Consider the following 17,123-nt stretch of genomic DNA (forward strand, 5'->3'; position numbering starts at 1 on the left):
TGGTTGTCAATGATGGTGCTATGTTCCCATGGAAACTTTGAGAAGCTATTTCTGGCTCACTGTGTCAAGTGTTGCCAGAGACATTTGCATGTTTTCTTTTTCTTCCTGCTGAAAAATACAGCAATTATACATCATTGTGAGTAGTCCCACTAATGAGGCACATCATTTGTGTGCGAGCAAAATTAGAGCAAATTGGATGGGGATGTTGGAGACTGAGATGGCATCACCCGCACGATATATTACATTTGTGCACTCATACATTTGATTATCATGACAATTAACATACATGATATGATTTTATATGTCAAAGCTCTTTGCTTTTTTGCATACAGACAAGTGATCTTTATGCTATGTTTACACAGGAGGTGAATTAATCTTCATCAGTTGCACAAAATAAATCTGGCTGGGGAGAATCTTAACAAACAACCAGTAACACATGGATATCCCACCAGTCCCCACATCATCCTTCCGGTGGTTTAGATTGATGTGGTTTATCCAAGATGTCTGAAATCTTGATTTATGTATCCAGGTAACCAGATTGGACATTAAGACAGATGGCAGTTGAAACAGAGCCAGAACAAGTACAGATAAACAAGTATTCTTTACTCACATTCATAGAATCAGCAATAATGTATACAACCAAAGGTACAAAATAACTCTGCAAAACCTGAGAAGGTATGGCTTAATGACTACATTGGTACAGATACATATGGTACAGTTTGTATTCTGGTAAGAATAGCTTTAGGATGTAGGGTGAACAGTTTCCCAGTGTGTGCAGTCCAGTCCACCTTACATGTATCAGTAATTTAACTTATCAAATACTCCAAAATCACAACAAAACTTGTTTATTTGTAAGACAAGCTCCTAAGAGGCTGTATAAAGGACAGAAGAAGATATATGCAGAGGCTAAAACCGGCTAAAGAAAACATATTCCTGCCTGGCATCCTCATGAATGTTTGAATAAGAATGAACCCAGGGGCTTATAGAAGAGGTCTCCCCTAACCATCTGCCTCATGTAATCCGCCTCCGTCCTGTATATAGAGCAGGCTGGGCTTGAATGATTCTACGGGGGAAAAAGTACATTAAATGAAAATCGTGGGACTGACTTGCAATGACTGTTTATGGCCCGTCGGCCATCGAAATGTTTTTTCTTGAGTGCAGATGCTGGCAGCGTTTTTAAACAAATATTTAAGTTATTTTTTGGCAACGCCCCAACAGACATATTGCAACATGACTCATTGGCATGGCGTCAATCTGACTAAAAGATGAATGTTACTGCATGCATGTCGCTGTGGACCTGCATAGAACAAAGCTGAATCATTTTTGGATTTGGACTGATTCCTGCCCACAGCTTATCTGACTTATGAACAGTGAAAGTTCATACTCTACACATAACAGGTACACCGTTGTGGTAAACAGAGTTATATATATATTAATATATATATATACCCAGTTATATATGCTGGGTATAAATTCTATTAGAATAGAGCACCCACCTGCAACAACACATGACTTTAATTTGATCAATCTGGCATACTTCAAGTCAGAGCAGTCTTAAAACATGATTTTTATCAAGGCATTCATTCTGAGAAATTATAACTTAATATGGACTACTATAAGGAGTGGGAATCTGTAGATATATGAAACTTGTTTCCTGTGATGAATAAGCCAGTTTGTATGCTGTTGTTTCTATGTGGATATAGTATAAGCATGTGGGCTAAACTCCCTCTGGTCAGGAATGTATCAGGTGAGACAGGTCCATTTTAGACTTGAAGATAATGGAGAACTCATTTGACAGAAGCGTATGTAGTGTGACTCCATCATGTGAGTAGACCCAACGTTCACCAGACCAGTCATAACGTTTAGGCCCACTAGGTAGAAAGAAAGAAATAAGTTTAGGCAAACAGTTCCACAATGTTCACATTAGCATCAAAAACATCAGACGTAAGCAGAAAACACAAAGGATACTTTTTTGCCAAGTGATTCAAAAAAAAAATTGTAGTACCTTGTGGGAGAAGAAAGCCAAATCTGTCGGTTAGGTGTTTGTTTGTTGATGACATATGTGCCATGGTCGCCTCCTACTTTGACAGTCAGCACACCACTCTGTAGAGAGACAAGGGAAACACTGTCACTCAGACTCACAGCACCTAAAGACATGTGTGAAGCTGGAAGCCCCAGTCAAGTGTTTACACTCCGTTGTGGTCTGTGGCTGAGAAAAAAACAAAAACTAAATAAAAACACTAAAAACTCCTACCCACCATGCCCTACTGAGCAAGTTTTTGTTGACCTGTGGTAAAAATATGCTGAGTATGCCTCGTGTGCATAGTGTTGTTCAATCACTAGCTCTTTGGCTGAATGCTTGGATATGAATGTCCCTCAACAATAAGTAATATGATTACCACACTTCATAAAGAACTGACCCTAAAAGGTCATGCTGATTAAATAACTTTTCCATAATTTCTTTAATTATAGTTCTTACTTCACAGATTTGAAAACTCTTGCTCGCCCTCTGGTGACTCCATGAGATAAGGCTCAACAATTAAAAGTTTGTAGGGACTGTTGATGGATATAAGTTTCATGTTTTAAGGGATTAAGAGATGCTTTAAGAGATTAGAGCTAGTAGATAAGGGTTGTGAGGTTGTTACGATCCCTGAGTCTCAAACTATACCACTGACATTCCTCAGGAACTCCTTAAAGGACCAAGTCCCTTAAGCCACAAGATTAGCAAAATATTCCTCTCACCACTGAACCTTGATCACACAGCAATTGTAGACCAATCTTCTTTAGATGTTTTAAAATCATATTAACCCTACAAGACCTCATGGTCAAATGTCCTTCCCTCCGTAAAAATAGCACTGCAGCTATACTTTGAATGCTTGAGAAATAGTTGTTGTGAAGAGGTCAGCATGAGGACAAGAGAAAAACAAAACACATAGAACTTCCTGAAGTTCCCTTACCATCCCGCTTATCCACAAAAACGTCAGATAATCAAAGTGACGGTAAGTGGTTCTTGTCTAGCGCATGACTAATGTTGAATACAACCAATCCCTTCCAAACTGTAAAATGCTAGAAGAGGCTTCAAATTATAGAATAAATGATGGAATCCTGAACTCAGAGGCTCATCCCAAACAAGCCCACAGACATGGTTCATGTGGTGATCTGAGGCCTGGTCTTAGACAAACACTGGCAGTCCCTATAAAAACATGGGGTACAGTGAAGCCAACTGGTTTCATACTGGAACCTAGCTTTTTGAGTGCTGACAGCCCCAAATAGATGCCATACCTCACCAGTCAGTTAGTCTGCTGGACTGAATTTTGAGCCTTTACACTTCACAGATCTGGTGCGAGTCTGAACTCCGCTGCCAACGTGGCAAATCAGAGCGATTTTCACATCACTGGGAACCACTTGTGCAGCGCCCATTCTGCATTTGCTCTCTGGCAATGATGAAGAGCCAATAAAAAGTTACGGCTGCACATTAGCGCTCTGCAATTCATCCTCAAGAAAAAAAAACAGGAAGGGTGGGTGGGCATGTTGGCGGGAGCAGGGTTATGTGGGGGCTCTGATAGGGGGGGGGGGGGGGTCGCTGTGTGTTGTTTATGGTCCTGCGTGTCGCTTGTGGCAGACGAGAAGAGAGTGCGCTGCCAGGCTGGGAACAGAGCCCGATCCGTCAGCGGGGACCACAGACAGCAGCTGTCCCGCCCGTGATTTAAAAAGTCACAGCTTTATTAATCATCCCGTCACAGAGCAGAGACCAGAGCGCGAAGATGGCGAGTGAAAGAGCAGACGAAAGACAGAAGAGAGGGAGGAAAGAGGAAAGGATGAGACAAACATAGCCAAAGAGAAAGTGGACAAGCAGACAAAAAGACAAAGAACAAGAACAGAAAAAGGAAGATTGTCAAGAACAAAACAAAACAAAGAGACAGACGGAGAGAGAAAAGAGGAGAGATAGAGGGAGAGAGAAACTTGCATGGCAACATTCCATCCCCCAAGTGCATATATTTATCCCTGTATTGAAGCCTGCAGAGTCGGAGACACTGTCACACTAAATGAGACAGTGGCACTCTGGGCAGCCGGAGATGGACGGGTGGCTCCCCAGCAGGAGTCCTGACAGTCACTCCCCCACAGCCCCCTGATTATTAATCTGGCAGTAGGGGGGGGGTCAGGACAGGAGTGTGAGTGTGTGTGTGTGGTTGGGGGACGGTCCAGGGGTGGGGGGGTGGGTGTTGGGTGTTGGTGAAAATCTTGTGTGAATGACCCATCAACACCAGCCTACTGCGCCTCCAGCCACACCCAGCAGCATAGCCACACCTCCTGACTAGGGAGGGAAGGAAGTAGGAAGGAGGGAAGGTCACAAAATGGAGCTCTAAAAATAAAGACAGACACATAAGTATGATGACAGGCGGGAAAAGAGAAACGAGACAAGTGCAAAGCATGTTGGGCCAAGCGGTTACTCAGACGCTAGAAACAGAAGTCTTGTGACAGTCCAGTGTGAGTGGGGGGCGCCGAGGGATCTGGGTCATGGCAACAATGAATCATCAGAACTGTACGTCAAACCAGAGCGAGCTTCATCAGCAGTCCTGCTCTCATCATAGTCACTGCTCTTCAGGGTTTTTATGGCTGTAATGGACAGACTATTAAAGTGTGAGGTTTGATTAAAAACCAAAACTCAAGGCTTAATGGCGTTTCTTAACCATGCCATGCAGAAATAACAACCAACAGGAGCACCACAGACGTGTCAGATGCTGTTGCATCCAATTACTGGCCCCTAGAATGAATGGATCTGGGCAACTGTTTGATATATGCCTGTGTTTGCCAGGCCATATTGCATTGCTAAAGTACAGATCTCTCCTATGAATCTATACAGATTACAGAATATTTTCTTTCTTCCTTGTTAGACTTTTTACTAACCAAAATACTGGTTTTCAGATTGAATGGTTGTCACAAAACATTTTAATTAACAACAGTCTAAAAAAAGGAAGTTTTCAAAACCAAGTGAATTCGGAAGTGTTGTGACCATGAGTGAGGCTCCATGCTAATCAGAATGTCGTGACAACTCGTGTTGTAGTAGCTCCAGAGGAACATCAGCGCTCCCTGAACTACAGCTGAACTGCATTATGGGTCTGCGGTACACCGGGACCCATGCCTGCCCTCCCGACTCCCTCAACAGCTCATCAGTCTTCCTGACGGCAGCTGTCAGTCTCCTGATCCACGGCTCACACGTGCCGCTCTAACCTTGACTCCTGTCAGGAGGGGGTTGGGGGGTGGGGGGCACTCAAATGTTGACCGCCCCCTCCTGCCATCATGGCTCTGGGTGACAGCGTCATGTCATGCCAGCATACATTACAAGGCAAACTCTTCCTTCAGTTGTCAAAGGGGCCAACTGTCCTTCCTCTTAAATGGCCATCTAAATCTGGGGTGAGGGCCTTACAGGGGGAGAAAAAGACCTGTACTCAAATTTGCTGAAGGCACATGGGCTTAGCTTGAATAATAATGTAAGCAGGAGGTTTAGAGAAGGCCATTAAAATGATGGAAAGAAACTTCCACTAGGATTTAAGAGGGATGGATGATGGCCATTTCACAAGACAAAAAAAAGGCTAAACCAGACAGAGCATGCGGCGGTCAGGCTGTTCCCAGCTGAACATGGTACCTAGGTGCCCACTGACTTAGTTCTTCCAAGAAGTGCTTCTATCTGATATCATACCAGTCGTAACAATGTTACAGAGCTTAGTTACGGTAAAAGAGTCAATCCAATAATGTGGTTTACTGATGTATGGGGAGGAAACAAGAGTAACAGCCTTGTTTCTTTTAAAGTGGTCGTTGGTCATACAAATTTAATACACTGGTCTTGGAGGCACACAAGAGAAACTGGATTTTCTTTTTTTATGAATTCCCAGGCTGACATATGCATTGGCTTCGGCGGACCTGATCTCTCAATGCCACCTACGGCGAAGCCCTAATTGCAACCACTGAAGTAGGGCAGAAATCAATACTAAAATGAGAACAACAGTGGCCTGCCTGCATGGAACACAAAGTGGAAAGCTCTGGACAGAAAATATAGTTATTTTTTGTGTGCGTGTGTGTGTGTGTGGGGGGGTGTGTGCGTGCACGCACGTGTCTTCAGTCATCTGGTTATAATGGTTTATTGTAAACTACCCTGAAGTGCTATGTAGCAGACTATTCTACTGACTTATCAGACCCCACAATATGGAAGACACCAAACTGGTTCCAGTGTTGCCTCAGGCAAAGTCAACCCCATCTACTCACAACTAAATTCCCTTTGAAAGCTGAGACCTGACTGTACTTCTACCACCAACAACCCCCACCATATCGCAATAACTGGTACAGTGCCTACAACTTAAATAAACAAAAAACCTTACTGGACATTTTACTCATTGGGACACAGATACTGTATATCTACCACATTAATCTGTTCTTAGTATGCTGCCTGTATTTTTTTTTATCTCTATCATGCCCTTTCACATTTTTGGATAATGCACAGTGCTTTTAAAAACGGAAGGATTTTTTTTTTTTTTTTTTACAGATACATTGTCCTTTTAGATGGCCCTGTCACCATCTAAAAGGACAATGTATCTGTAAAAAAAAAAAAAAAAATCCTTCCATTTTTAAAAGCACTGTGTCAAATCTGTATAATCTGAATGACTATACTCGTTACCGAAAGCAGTATCAATTCTAAAATGGTATTGATGGTAAATTGTATGAACATGACTAGCCTGAGGTGAACTTTGTGGTTTTCACCTGATGTGACACAAAACAACACAAGGCGGTGACTTTGTTTATAGAGGTATTATGATTTGTAGCATTAAAAAAAATGTATGCCTCTGAGCTGTCAGTTAGGAACACTTTACTGATTGCTATATGGCAATAGTTTAGAATCTTCTGCATGTAATTTAAGACAATGGTACCCTCTACTGGACATCTGAAGGAAGCACATCGGGCCACATTTGACACATCTGGGTAGCACCTATGTTAAGAATTACTATTACTACAAAAACGAATAATCCAGAATAATGGTAACCCTCTGGCATACACAAAACAAGCTGAACAATCCTCTGACTTACAGCAAAGACAACATCATAGTCGGTTCCAGTAAAGTTGTCATCAGCAAGATCTTCAAAGTATTCTGCCAGAGCATCCAAAGTTTCTTCCGCTAATTTATCATACACAGCTTCGGTAAACTCTCTGTCAGATAAACACAGATGGTTTAACTCAGGATAAGTTCAGTAAGAAACAAGATAAACTCAAATGAAACTGTGCTCATTTGTAATGAGGCTTATTCAACTAGCCTAACAATTACAAGTGCAGAAGGCAGTTTTATGCCAAAAAATGTAAAATAATAATTATAAATATTATTATTATTATTCCATACATCTTGTTTTACCTCCAGTGCCAAAAGAAAGTGATCGCAAAAAGAAACATGTACTTAAATATTTTAAGCATGCACTATAAAACATTGTTGACAGTCCTACTGTCTCCTCAACATGGCTACAGTTAAAAGACAAATTAAGGAGCTACATCACCCTGACTGCAGAGCATTCTCCCCAGCAAATGTAGGCGTGACATTAAAGCATCTCTTTTGAGCGTATCCCACTTGTCCAGTCTGTAACCACTGTGATAACACAAAACATAAAGAACACCATTTGACAATTCACTGTGGAAGTGACATCAGTAATGCTTCATCATAACATTCATTGGTTAATCTACAGGTGGCTTCATGACAGCACTCTGGCACTGCAACTTCCTAGCACATGTGGCCCAAACACTTATCTTTCTATGTTTACCATAGGGTCCAGCGTCCTTCTGGTCATCGGAGATGGTAGATTAATATGTCTACATTCATTTGATGATGTGCTCGATGAGTGACGAGCCACACAGGGTATTACACACAGACTCTGGAATACAAATCAAATTTGATAAACAATATATTTGCCATATCTCGCTAACCTCACTGTCATTACTAGATATTGATACATTGTACCAACATTGTATTATGTCACCCAGAATGCAGTAAACTAACGAGGATTAGCAATATGACACATTGCACGTAGTTTTCTGTACAGATGCGCAAGTCATTGCTATTCTGATGCTAGCCGAATATCACCTAGATAAGTTAAGCTTGTTAGCTATGCCATTATAAGAACATCTATAGTTAGCAAGCCAGCTAGGTATTGCGGTCCTATCCTAACGATGTCAAACAACAGACGTACCTCTTTTTGCAGGTACCTGGTTCCTTGGGACGATGTTTTTGAAAAAGAAGTCAGTAAACTCTTGGAAATATGCCGACCTTCCCATGTAAACCTTAACATGTTTGCACGTCGCCGTCTAATGTCTCTCGCTACGTAACAAGACAGTAGCCAATCGATTAGCTCTGCCCAACAGCAACGGACCAATGCAAAAACACTATCGACTCAATAGGCGAGTGTATTAAAATGTCTGTTGACTATCTCGCGAAATGAACTCAAGCAACGCGAGATCACCATTTCAAACTAGAACATGAGTCTATGAAAACAAACGTCCAAACGGGCATAAGACACTGGATGGTAACAATCCCCTAACCTCTGCAATCATTAGCAATAGAAGCAATCGGTTTTTATTAAAAAGACACTCCTCTTATATAGCCCACAGTAATCTAAGTAAACTGGGTCAATTACTAAATAGATATCTGTGTGGTTTAAAACTTTTAAAGTATATAATAAGGACTTTGCTATAATGACTCTGCCTAGTCTATGCTTTTTTTTTTATAGGCGTAGACCTGTCCTTTGTATAACCGCTTTCCAAACAGTAATGGCAATAACAAAAGACTTAAGCCTGTCATCAAGGGGACACACAAAAACATTAGATTGGACAAACAAAGACGTGTCCCTTGTACCTCGCTTTGGACAAAAAAAGTCTGCTTAATGACTACATGTAAATATAAATGTAAACACAAGGATGAGAAAGGCTGTGAAAGGGTATATGACCACCTTAGGCTTGTACTGTTAGTTTGGGGGTTGACTGCACACACACTCTCAAACATCCAGTTGTTGATTTAAGGTACAGTCCGCAGTTCTAATCCAAGACACATTTTGTCAAATTGAGCAAATTGCCCTTCATGGTCCTCAAGCTGTCTGTTCCATGTGTGCACTGATACAATTTTGGCTCCTGGCTCTGTACATAGGAAACAAACTAGAGGCTTGGAGCCATACGCTATTCCAGCCAATCAACATGGACTTACAGGACCACGGAAGGGAGGAGTGCGGAAGAGAGGAAGGGAGTGATTGGCTGTTGAACTGAAATATTAACCTTTCACCAGCATAGTGGACTGAACCTCTAAAAAAAACATGCTAAAACAACACAGACATCCATTTAAATTAGAGGTAAAGTATTATGTTATATAAAATGAACACTTTTTGCACATTATTTTGTTTACATTGTTGTAAGAGCAGAGCATTATTCTTCCATGCTGTATACCAATGAGGCTGAACAGGATTTAACTCATTGGATTGATGATACGTTTTGTGTGGCTGCATAATTGTGTCTGAGAGACCAAAAAGTCGGCTGCTAGCAAACCACTGTCACGTAGGAAATTACTGCTTATTTCAAAGAAGTTGAGGCGCATATCATTACTGTACAGAAAGCAACTCACAGTTCATGCATGTCATGCACCATAATCTACACATTAACATTCCTCACCTTCTTAAACATCACTGTCTAAAAATAGATTTTTAATATTCCTCTCAGTCCATCAGTACAATCCCCAGAAGGCATTCTTTCTCAGGTAGAGCCAGTCATTCTGAGGGTATGAAAATTACACTGCTGTGAGCATTTCATGAAAGAAACATAGACGTTTGCATTTGTTTTGACAGTGATTTAATAAATTATGGTCTTAAAACCAACACATGTGCAATTATAGAATTCAAAGAGATAACTTTGATATGATCTCTCTAGAAACAGATCAGCAGCGGAGCTGAACACGGTACACTAGCCTATCACTTATCTTTAAGCAATAAACAGGATGCAGAAATATGAAAAGGATATCCTGAGAAAATGCATTTTCAGTCATGACACCCTCACCCCAAAACATTCTTTATTCATCTAAAAGTCAACAGTTATTCATCATTGTCTCTTTGTGTTATTGACAAAAATGAACACAACAATGCACATACTACATATATGTTTAAATGTGCGTTCTCATTGAAAGAGTTCAGGCTTGGCAAATCACCTAAACCAAATATATGAGACTATGTTTAATACATACATACTATCCTTACAGAAAAAGTGCCATTTGGGAAGGGGGGTGATGAGCACCACCCTTCTATTCCAACCTGCTTCCTAGAGCTCAAAGATCCAGTCACACAGTCATTTGTCAACCCATGAAGAAGTTTGTCTCTGTCACTTCCCTCTGCATGACTTTGGATGAAATGGGCAGAATGTATCACACACCAGCCTCACAATTTGGCTCTGTGTGGATATCAGGTAGTGCACACATCAGTGAGTCTTTACAGCTTTCAAATGCATCCTCAGTCATGTACATCGTCCTAGGGTGGAGGAGGAGGTACATTGACTTCTTCATGTCTGGAATGGATGTCATGAATGTTTATATTTCCCATGAATTTCTCACACCTCTGCATAAGATGTCATTTCCCCCCCAGGTGTTTATTTTGACAAAAGGCAAGGAATGGCATGCCATCTCTTGACAGTGAAGAAGATGGATGGAGCGGAGCAGCGTAGTGTTGGGGTGTCTGGAACATCTGCTTCACCAGGGAAGTCGCAACCATTAGATGATTGAATAAAAGCGCAGTGATAATGGTCTGTGTCTTCTGACATTTCACTGCAAAATAAACACAGAAAACAAACAGATAACAGCCCATGTTAGACAATGTGAACTAACATATCAGCTATTATAATCTTTGTTGAGAATGATGTCATACATCATGCGTTCATCATATCAATATCAATAGTTATGAAATGCAGTGGCCATTAACATGGTAATGCTAACCCTCTGAACAAACTGTTCTGTGACTTGTAACACTTACTAAGTAGATATCAAAAGACCCGTCATCTCTGTCCATGTCCATTGTGCTTTGCTCTGATGTCAAGCAGATGGCGCTGTCCTCCAATGTGAAGGTGGAGCTCGACGCCGCATCGTCCCTACAGAGGAGGGGACGCAATGCAAATGAGCATAAAAAACAGCAGCGCTCACAAGTTTCTGGGACAGATGTCTGGCATTTCAATGCTGTGCCCCAAATGTACTGTGTCTAAGATAAACCAGTTAAAATAAAACCGTTAAAAGGAAAAGGTGAGTTCTCTTAGCTGTGATGTTCCAGGATGTGAAAGATCATAATGTTAAAAGATGATAGCTTAACAATCCATAATCCAAACACACCCTTTCAAGGGGAGACACACGTAAAGAAAAATTCAGACAAACCAGCCTGTAACCAGTGTTTAAAATAATGTATATTATTTCTTGTTCAGCACTTCAAGGCACATTGATCTAGAAACCTTTTTTCATTAAATATTTATAGTTAATCAATATGTCAACTTGGATCTGAAATGGTTCATCAAGCCAGAGGCTGCTCTGGTTCTAAAACAAGCCTGAATGTAACTGACATTCACTGGAAATGTAATCAATTTTGACACTAAAGGTACATGGCCTCTCAAATAAAAAATGTGGCATGAAAAAAAAATGCCCCAGAAAACATTACATAATGGGTTCCCAACCAGCGCCAGGGGGCAGCTGAAGACCACGAGGCCTCAAGATCAAAGAAGGCTAACAGAAAGTCACCTGACTGCTTGAGTTTATTGCAGGAATGTGTTTACTGTTTTACTGCCAGTAATTACGCCCAAAGATTTCGCCAACTTCATCAAACCGTGGCAACGGGTTCACCCCTCACTTCCTGCCTCGAGATGTAGGCAAACAGAGTATGTCTTGTTTTACATGTCTAACGTCAGAGGCTACTCATTAACATACATTTACCTGACACCATTCAAATATTTTCCAGGTTATCAAATCCACCCAGTCCTGTTGAAGGTGGTGCCTATTTCATTGCTGAGTGTTCTATGGCATGTGTGCTGGATGGATTTAATACAAATCTTGTTATCCATCCATCAATGTATGCTTTACTTTTATGATTCAAATTACAGATTATTGAAGTTTCAAATGGTAACGTGAAATCTTTAGGGGTAACATGAGACCTCTCTCCCTGATCACTTTTCAGTTTGTATGTCACTCTGTATACTCTGTATACTCAGCCTACCATATGAGCACTGTTTTCAAACACAACACTATCTCATCTTGACCATCTTAAAAAAATATCCAAAAAACATAACCCCAGGCGTTTTTTGTGATGGTCTATTGGAAAGTGATAACAGCTTGTGTTTGGGTACACCCTTCTAACGGCATCAGCCATCACCTCAGGCCAGTCACACCGCTTCCTCAGGCTTAAGTCACCTTCACATCAAACACCCTCTTTTGTCACCCATTTTTTATCAACAAACAAGGGCATAGTCAGACCCTCGTTTAGCTCCTGCTTAAATATTTAGCGAGTCTTTTGACAGGGAGTTTGGCAGCGAAACAGGTGCGTGACTGGGGCAAAAGATCAAGATTAGCGACCCGCCAGCAGACTGACAATGAAAGGACAACACCAGGTGGAGGGTGTGGCCAGGTGTTTTGAATGGATCAGAACAGCTAAAAGGTTCAGATGACAGCTCCATACACACAGGAATCCTCCAGGCTGGCCTTTTGTGCATTATGGTTCTCCAATAATTCTCAATGAATTCTGTGGTTAACAGCCCTTTCGTAGAAACAGAATATACATCCCAGTCTGATACCCTACCAACAGGGTAGGTGTCAACATAGTGACCAAATGAAAGACAGCAAAGGTACGGGAAGGCAAGATTATTTTGGACTTCGATGGATGTCACCTGAAGTAGTTTTTCTCAGTTTTTTTCCCCACAACAGAATATTCAGTGTATACATTCTAGGGGCATTACCCGTCCTTGGAGTTGTTGTCCAGGTATTGCTCGCTGACGAAGATGGATGAGGATGAGATGGTGGTGCCCATGGACGAAGCCTCATACAGGGACGGCGTGACTGGGACCAGGTCAGGGCGGGCGTAGGAGTCAAAAACTGTGACAAGAAATGACTAAGCTGAACAACACTAAACCACAACAGGATATTTGACTGTCAGAGGCAGTTCATTCAGACACTTTGAATAGTCACATGGGAGTATTCAACACTTGTATTTCTTGTAATATTAATAGCACTGAATTTCTGAGAACAACAAAAGAAACCTTCCTTGTGCACTGTCAATCAACTTAAGTAAACTTCCTTGTCCAACCCTTGGCCTTTATTTATAAAAGAAGCGCAGTAAAACTGCTGAGATTCCTTTTTGCCCAGTAATGTTATTGCAGGTTCCTTCTCAGAACATGTACCTATATACCCTTCAGACCCTCTGAGAAGTACACAGGGGGAGACACACAGGCACCTCTGTTGAGCCAATAACCGGAACATTGCACATCGAAGTATGGCCTTTCTTAAGAATGCATCTTCCTCTTTTGAGCCGTCACCACACAGGAAGGGCTTATACAGTTTACAACTCTCACACTGCCCCTGCAACGCCCAGCCCATGAATGAAGAAGGCTTCTATCAGACTGATAATATCTCCAAGAAAAAGAGCAGCCACCCTAATCATACAAAGCCTTATGTGGGGGATGGGTGGGTTGGTGGAGGGAAAACTGTGAATGATAAGAGAACCTTTCCTCAACACAGGCAAAACTGTCAATGTCCCTCATGTTTTGCCATGTTATCCAGTCAACTGAGCTTTAGCCAAGTCAGGCTAACATCATTGAAATATTTTTTAACTTTAGTCTGCTTTTTATGAAGAAGCTTTTCTAAGGGCATGGCAGTAACTCAAGGCCATCTTGATAAATGGCATAATTATCAATACAAAAGCCAATGTTATCAACATAAACACTGTGTTGTGACCCTAAACAGAATGAATCAGAAGACTGGGTGTGTGTGTTAACTAAGATGACTGCCTCTGACATGACTACCTTGTCCATCCAAACTGGCCAGGCTTCGGGCCCCACCCAGTCTCTCCGTCCTCTCGTCATTCTTTTCCTTGTTCTGGGAGGACAGGATCTCCTGTGAGGATGACTTCAAGGCTGCTATAGAGTGGCGCGTCCGTTTGGAGGGGGAGAACCGGACAGCTGAAGAAAAAAAAAAGGGGGGGGGGGGGGTGTCAGAGACTGTCATTACACATGCAGGCTGTTAAAATTACACATGCAGGCTGTTAAAAAAAGCCCCCCTGGCTTCTTGCTGCATTAATGAGCAAGTACGATTATGTATTAGTTTCTCTTCCATTACTTTCAAACTTCACATGGAGAGGGATGAAATCCATTTTACCCCTCTGGTGTCAGATCTCACTTTTGTCTCAGTTTAAAAGACAACCAAACCAAATCTCTATCTTTCCATCTTGGTGAGTATCATCTGAGAATTGAACATTTAAATAATGGGGTTTGCTCTCTTTTGAAAACATCAAATAAAACAAAAACAAATGAATAAACAACCTTGGGTAAATATGCTACGCTCACAAAGCGAGCAGAAGTGATACAAAGACTTGAAAGATATGCCTGTGGGTCTCTCGGCTCTGGGGACTCACTCTGTCCTCTGTCGTGGCGTGGTATCCAATGTTTGAGTTATATGTAGTTTATGATAATCAAGGCAATTTAAGAACAAAACGAAGACCATATAATCCCCTTTGAAGTGCCTCTTCGGAGGGATGAAGTGTATATGCATATGTACTTATGAAAAAAGTAAATGTTTATCTGAACCCTATTTAATACTTGTAAACATGGCTCCTCAGAAATAAATGATAACAAATGCCCCACAAAAGCGTTGGAAGCATTATGTAAGTATCATTCATTATGTAAGTATCATTATGTATATTTGTGTATAGATGTCTTAAGGAGTGATATAAATGGATACAGGTCAGATGTAATGTGCACAGTTGAAAAACCAACCTGTAGACTTACTTTGTATTTTCCGGAACACTCTAGTGCTCATGAACTTCAGATATCTGTTTGCGTAGAAGCCTGGCCGGTGCACCGACACAGTGTCCTGGAAAAAAAGGTGAGCATAGCTGTTGACATTTTAGCAGCGACTGTCTTTCAGAATATGCATGAGCCCTCCATCTGGCAGGGGTCCAGCACACTGCGTTCACTTACCCCATCATAGACAAGGGCTTTCCACGAGTGCTCCAGCTTCTTCATAAACCTTCAAATAAACAGAGGAACAAAGGCCCACGTCAGAAGACAGAATACACAAAACAAATCACGACCCCCCAACCCCCTAAAGGAAAAAGGAAAAACACAAGACCTTGACATCAGAAATGGCTGCCCTGAAGCGAGACAGCAAATATTAAAGTTATGTAACCAGCCATGCTGTCAGTGCCATTTTACATGTATAATTACTGGCATGCGGGACATGGAGCAGGAACAGATCTGAGATATCTGGCACAGGGACGGATTACACAATGGGCTGAGTTAGGTCCAGGTTCTCTGGAGTTCCTCGTGAGGCAACAGGGTGGAGGAGAAGTTTAACCACTTCCTTCTTCTTCTGAAATTTCATTACAGTGCTGGTGACGTGATTTCATTAGTGGACATGCTCATCTCCGTGGGTACATTAGATCAAGCTGGGCTTGTTCTTGCCTAATGTGATTTTAGCCAGATCCTTTGGCCAAACTTATATCATTTTTGTGAGATTTCTGTTCCAAAATATACTTCTGATATTATTTTTGGAACTTTTCGCTTATACTTATGTCAGGAACTGAAATGTACAAACACCTCAGTAATGAAGGAGTGGGCTTAATAAATCTTACCTGTAGGACTGCAGAATGTCGATAATTCCAAGGAAAATAAGCAGCTTCTCATCCTTGTGTGTTTTGCAAGGAATTCCACCCATTCTGCAAATACCATTTAGAGCAAAAAGATCAACAGGTGCCCCTAAGATGACTGAAACATGATCTATTAAGCAAATCTATTATGAAACATTATCTATTTAGCAAATCTTTTATGAAAGCAAAAAACAACCACCACACAGATGTGAAAGGAATCCTTCTGCTTGTGATTTGCACATACGCGAGTGTTGAATGTTTATACGCACACTGAAGTTTAATGGATGAATTTCATGGAAGACGTTTACACAATTCATTTGGGAAGATGACAGCCACACTAATACAGACCATGAGCTGGGCCGTGTGCAATTAGTCTGTGTTTACAGGGTTGCCATGGCAGGAGGAAGTAAAAACAGCGGCCCAAAAACACACAATGATTACACATGGAAAAGTGTGCGAGCGTGCAGCAGAGCAGATCGGGACAGCAACGTCACTCACGTGTCGTCTGTGGTCACGGCCTCAGCCGCCTTGCCGTCCCCCTGGATGGACTCCATTGCCGTGGAGTAGAGCACCCTCTGGCCCAGAGGGCGTTTGCCGTCCACCGCCACCTGGCCCGTCTCGCCCCCCTCCTTTTGGCTGTGGTCCAGCACATGCACCCCCAGCAGCAGGCTGTAGTCCATGATCTTAAAGCTTTCCAGCACCTGGACAGAGAGCAGAGACCAAACACACAGGAAATTTAAAGAGAGTTCCAATAACCCGGTTTGGGATAAGAATCCCAAAGGTCTGTTTGCACCACAAAAGGAATGTCTTTGATTCCTTTATGCCTTTTTCCCCCCTCTTCAGAGATATAGCAATTCCTCAGATATGTGTTTTGCTTTTGTGTTCCTGGTTACACATTGATTGGAGGAGAGTCTTTTGAACTCTAAAACAAGGGTTGAGAGTAGACTGTTCCTTTTTCCATGTGGTGCCTTGTTGTCTCAGTATAATTTCAAGATTTGGGCCAATCACTTTGGACCTTCGAACCTGACAATGTCTGTGTGTACATATAAGTGCAGCCTTTGTTTCTGTTTCATTCTTTTTACTTTCATTTTCTATTTTTCATTGTCATTCATTGTCTCTTATATTACAAAATATTTTTTTTTACCAAAGAAATTGTGCAGACTGAAGACTTTAAGCACCTTTAGATGCATGACATACAAACGCTGTAATATTCAGCCAATATCACTGACT

The 17,123-nt window shown here is 41.6% G+C and overlaps 2 protein-coding genes across 2 annotated transcripts in view; both read right to left on the reverse strand.

Moving 5' to 3' along the window:
• Positions 1-592: 592 nt before the first annotated feature.
• On the reverse strand, positions 593-8,346 carry fxn (frataxin). The gene is made up of 6 exons (XM_080852936.1): positions 8,226-8,346; positions 7,800-7,910; positions 7,539-7,627; positions 7,080-7,200; positions 2,006-2,103; positions 593-1,871 (listed from the first exon to the last, which is right to left on the reverse strand). The coding sequence occupies exons 1-6, from the start codon at positions 8,322-8,324 to the stop codon at positions 1,733-1,735; spliced, it is 657 nt and encodes a 218-aa protein (XP_080709062.1). The 5' UTR covers positions 8,325-8,346; the 3' UTR covers positions 593-1,732.
• A 1,513-nt stretch (positions 8,347-9,859) lies between these two features.
• Positions 9,860-17,123, reverse strand: part of pip5k1bb (phosphatidylinositol-4-phosphate 5-kinase, type I, beta b) — a 34,739-nt gene continuing 27,475 nt past the window's right edge. The window contains exons 8-15 of the mRNA XM_080853034.1: positions 16,392-16,594; positions 15,879-15,962; positions 15,226-15,274; positions 15,034-15,118; positions 14,053-14,208; positions 12,991-13,126; positions 11,034-11,148; positions 9,860-10,828 (exon numbers count right to left, since the gene is read on the reverse strand). Of these exons, the coding sequence (XP_080709160.1) occupies positions 10,826-10,828; positions 11,034-11,148; positions 12,991-13,126; positions 14,053-14,208; positions 15,034-15,118; positions 15,226-15,274; positions 15,879-15,962; positions 16,392-16,594 (831 nt within the window). The 3' untranslated portion in view covers positions 9,860-10,825. The remainder of the gene's footprint in view (positions 10,829-11,033; positions 11,149-12,990; positions 13,127-14,052; positions 14,209-15,033; positions 15,119-15,225; positions 15,275-15,878; positions 15,963-16,391; positions 16,595-17,123) is intronic.

This window comes from Sprattus sprattus (assembly GCF_963457725.1).
Source record: "Sprattus sprattus genome assembly, chromosome: 15".
Classification (NCBI taxonomy): domain Eukaryota; kingdom Metazoa; phylum Chordata; class Actinopteri; order Clupeiformes; family Clupeidae; genus Sprattus; species Sprattus sprattus.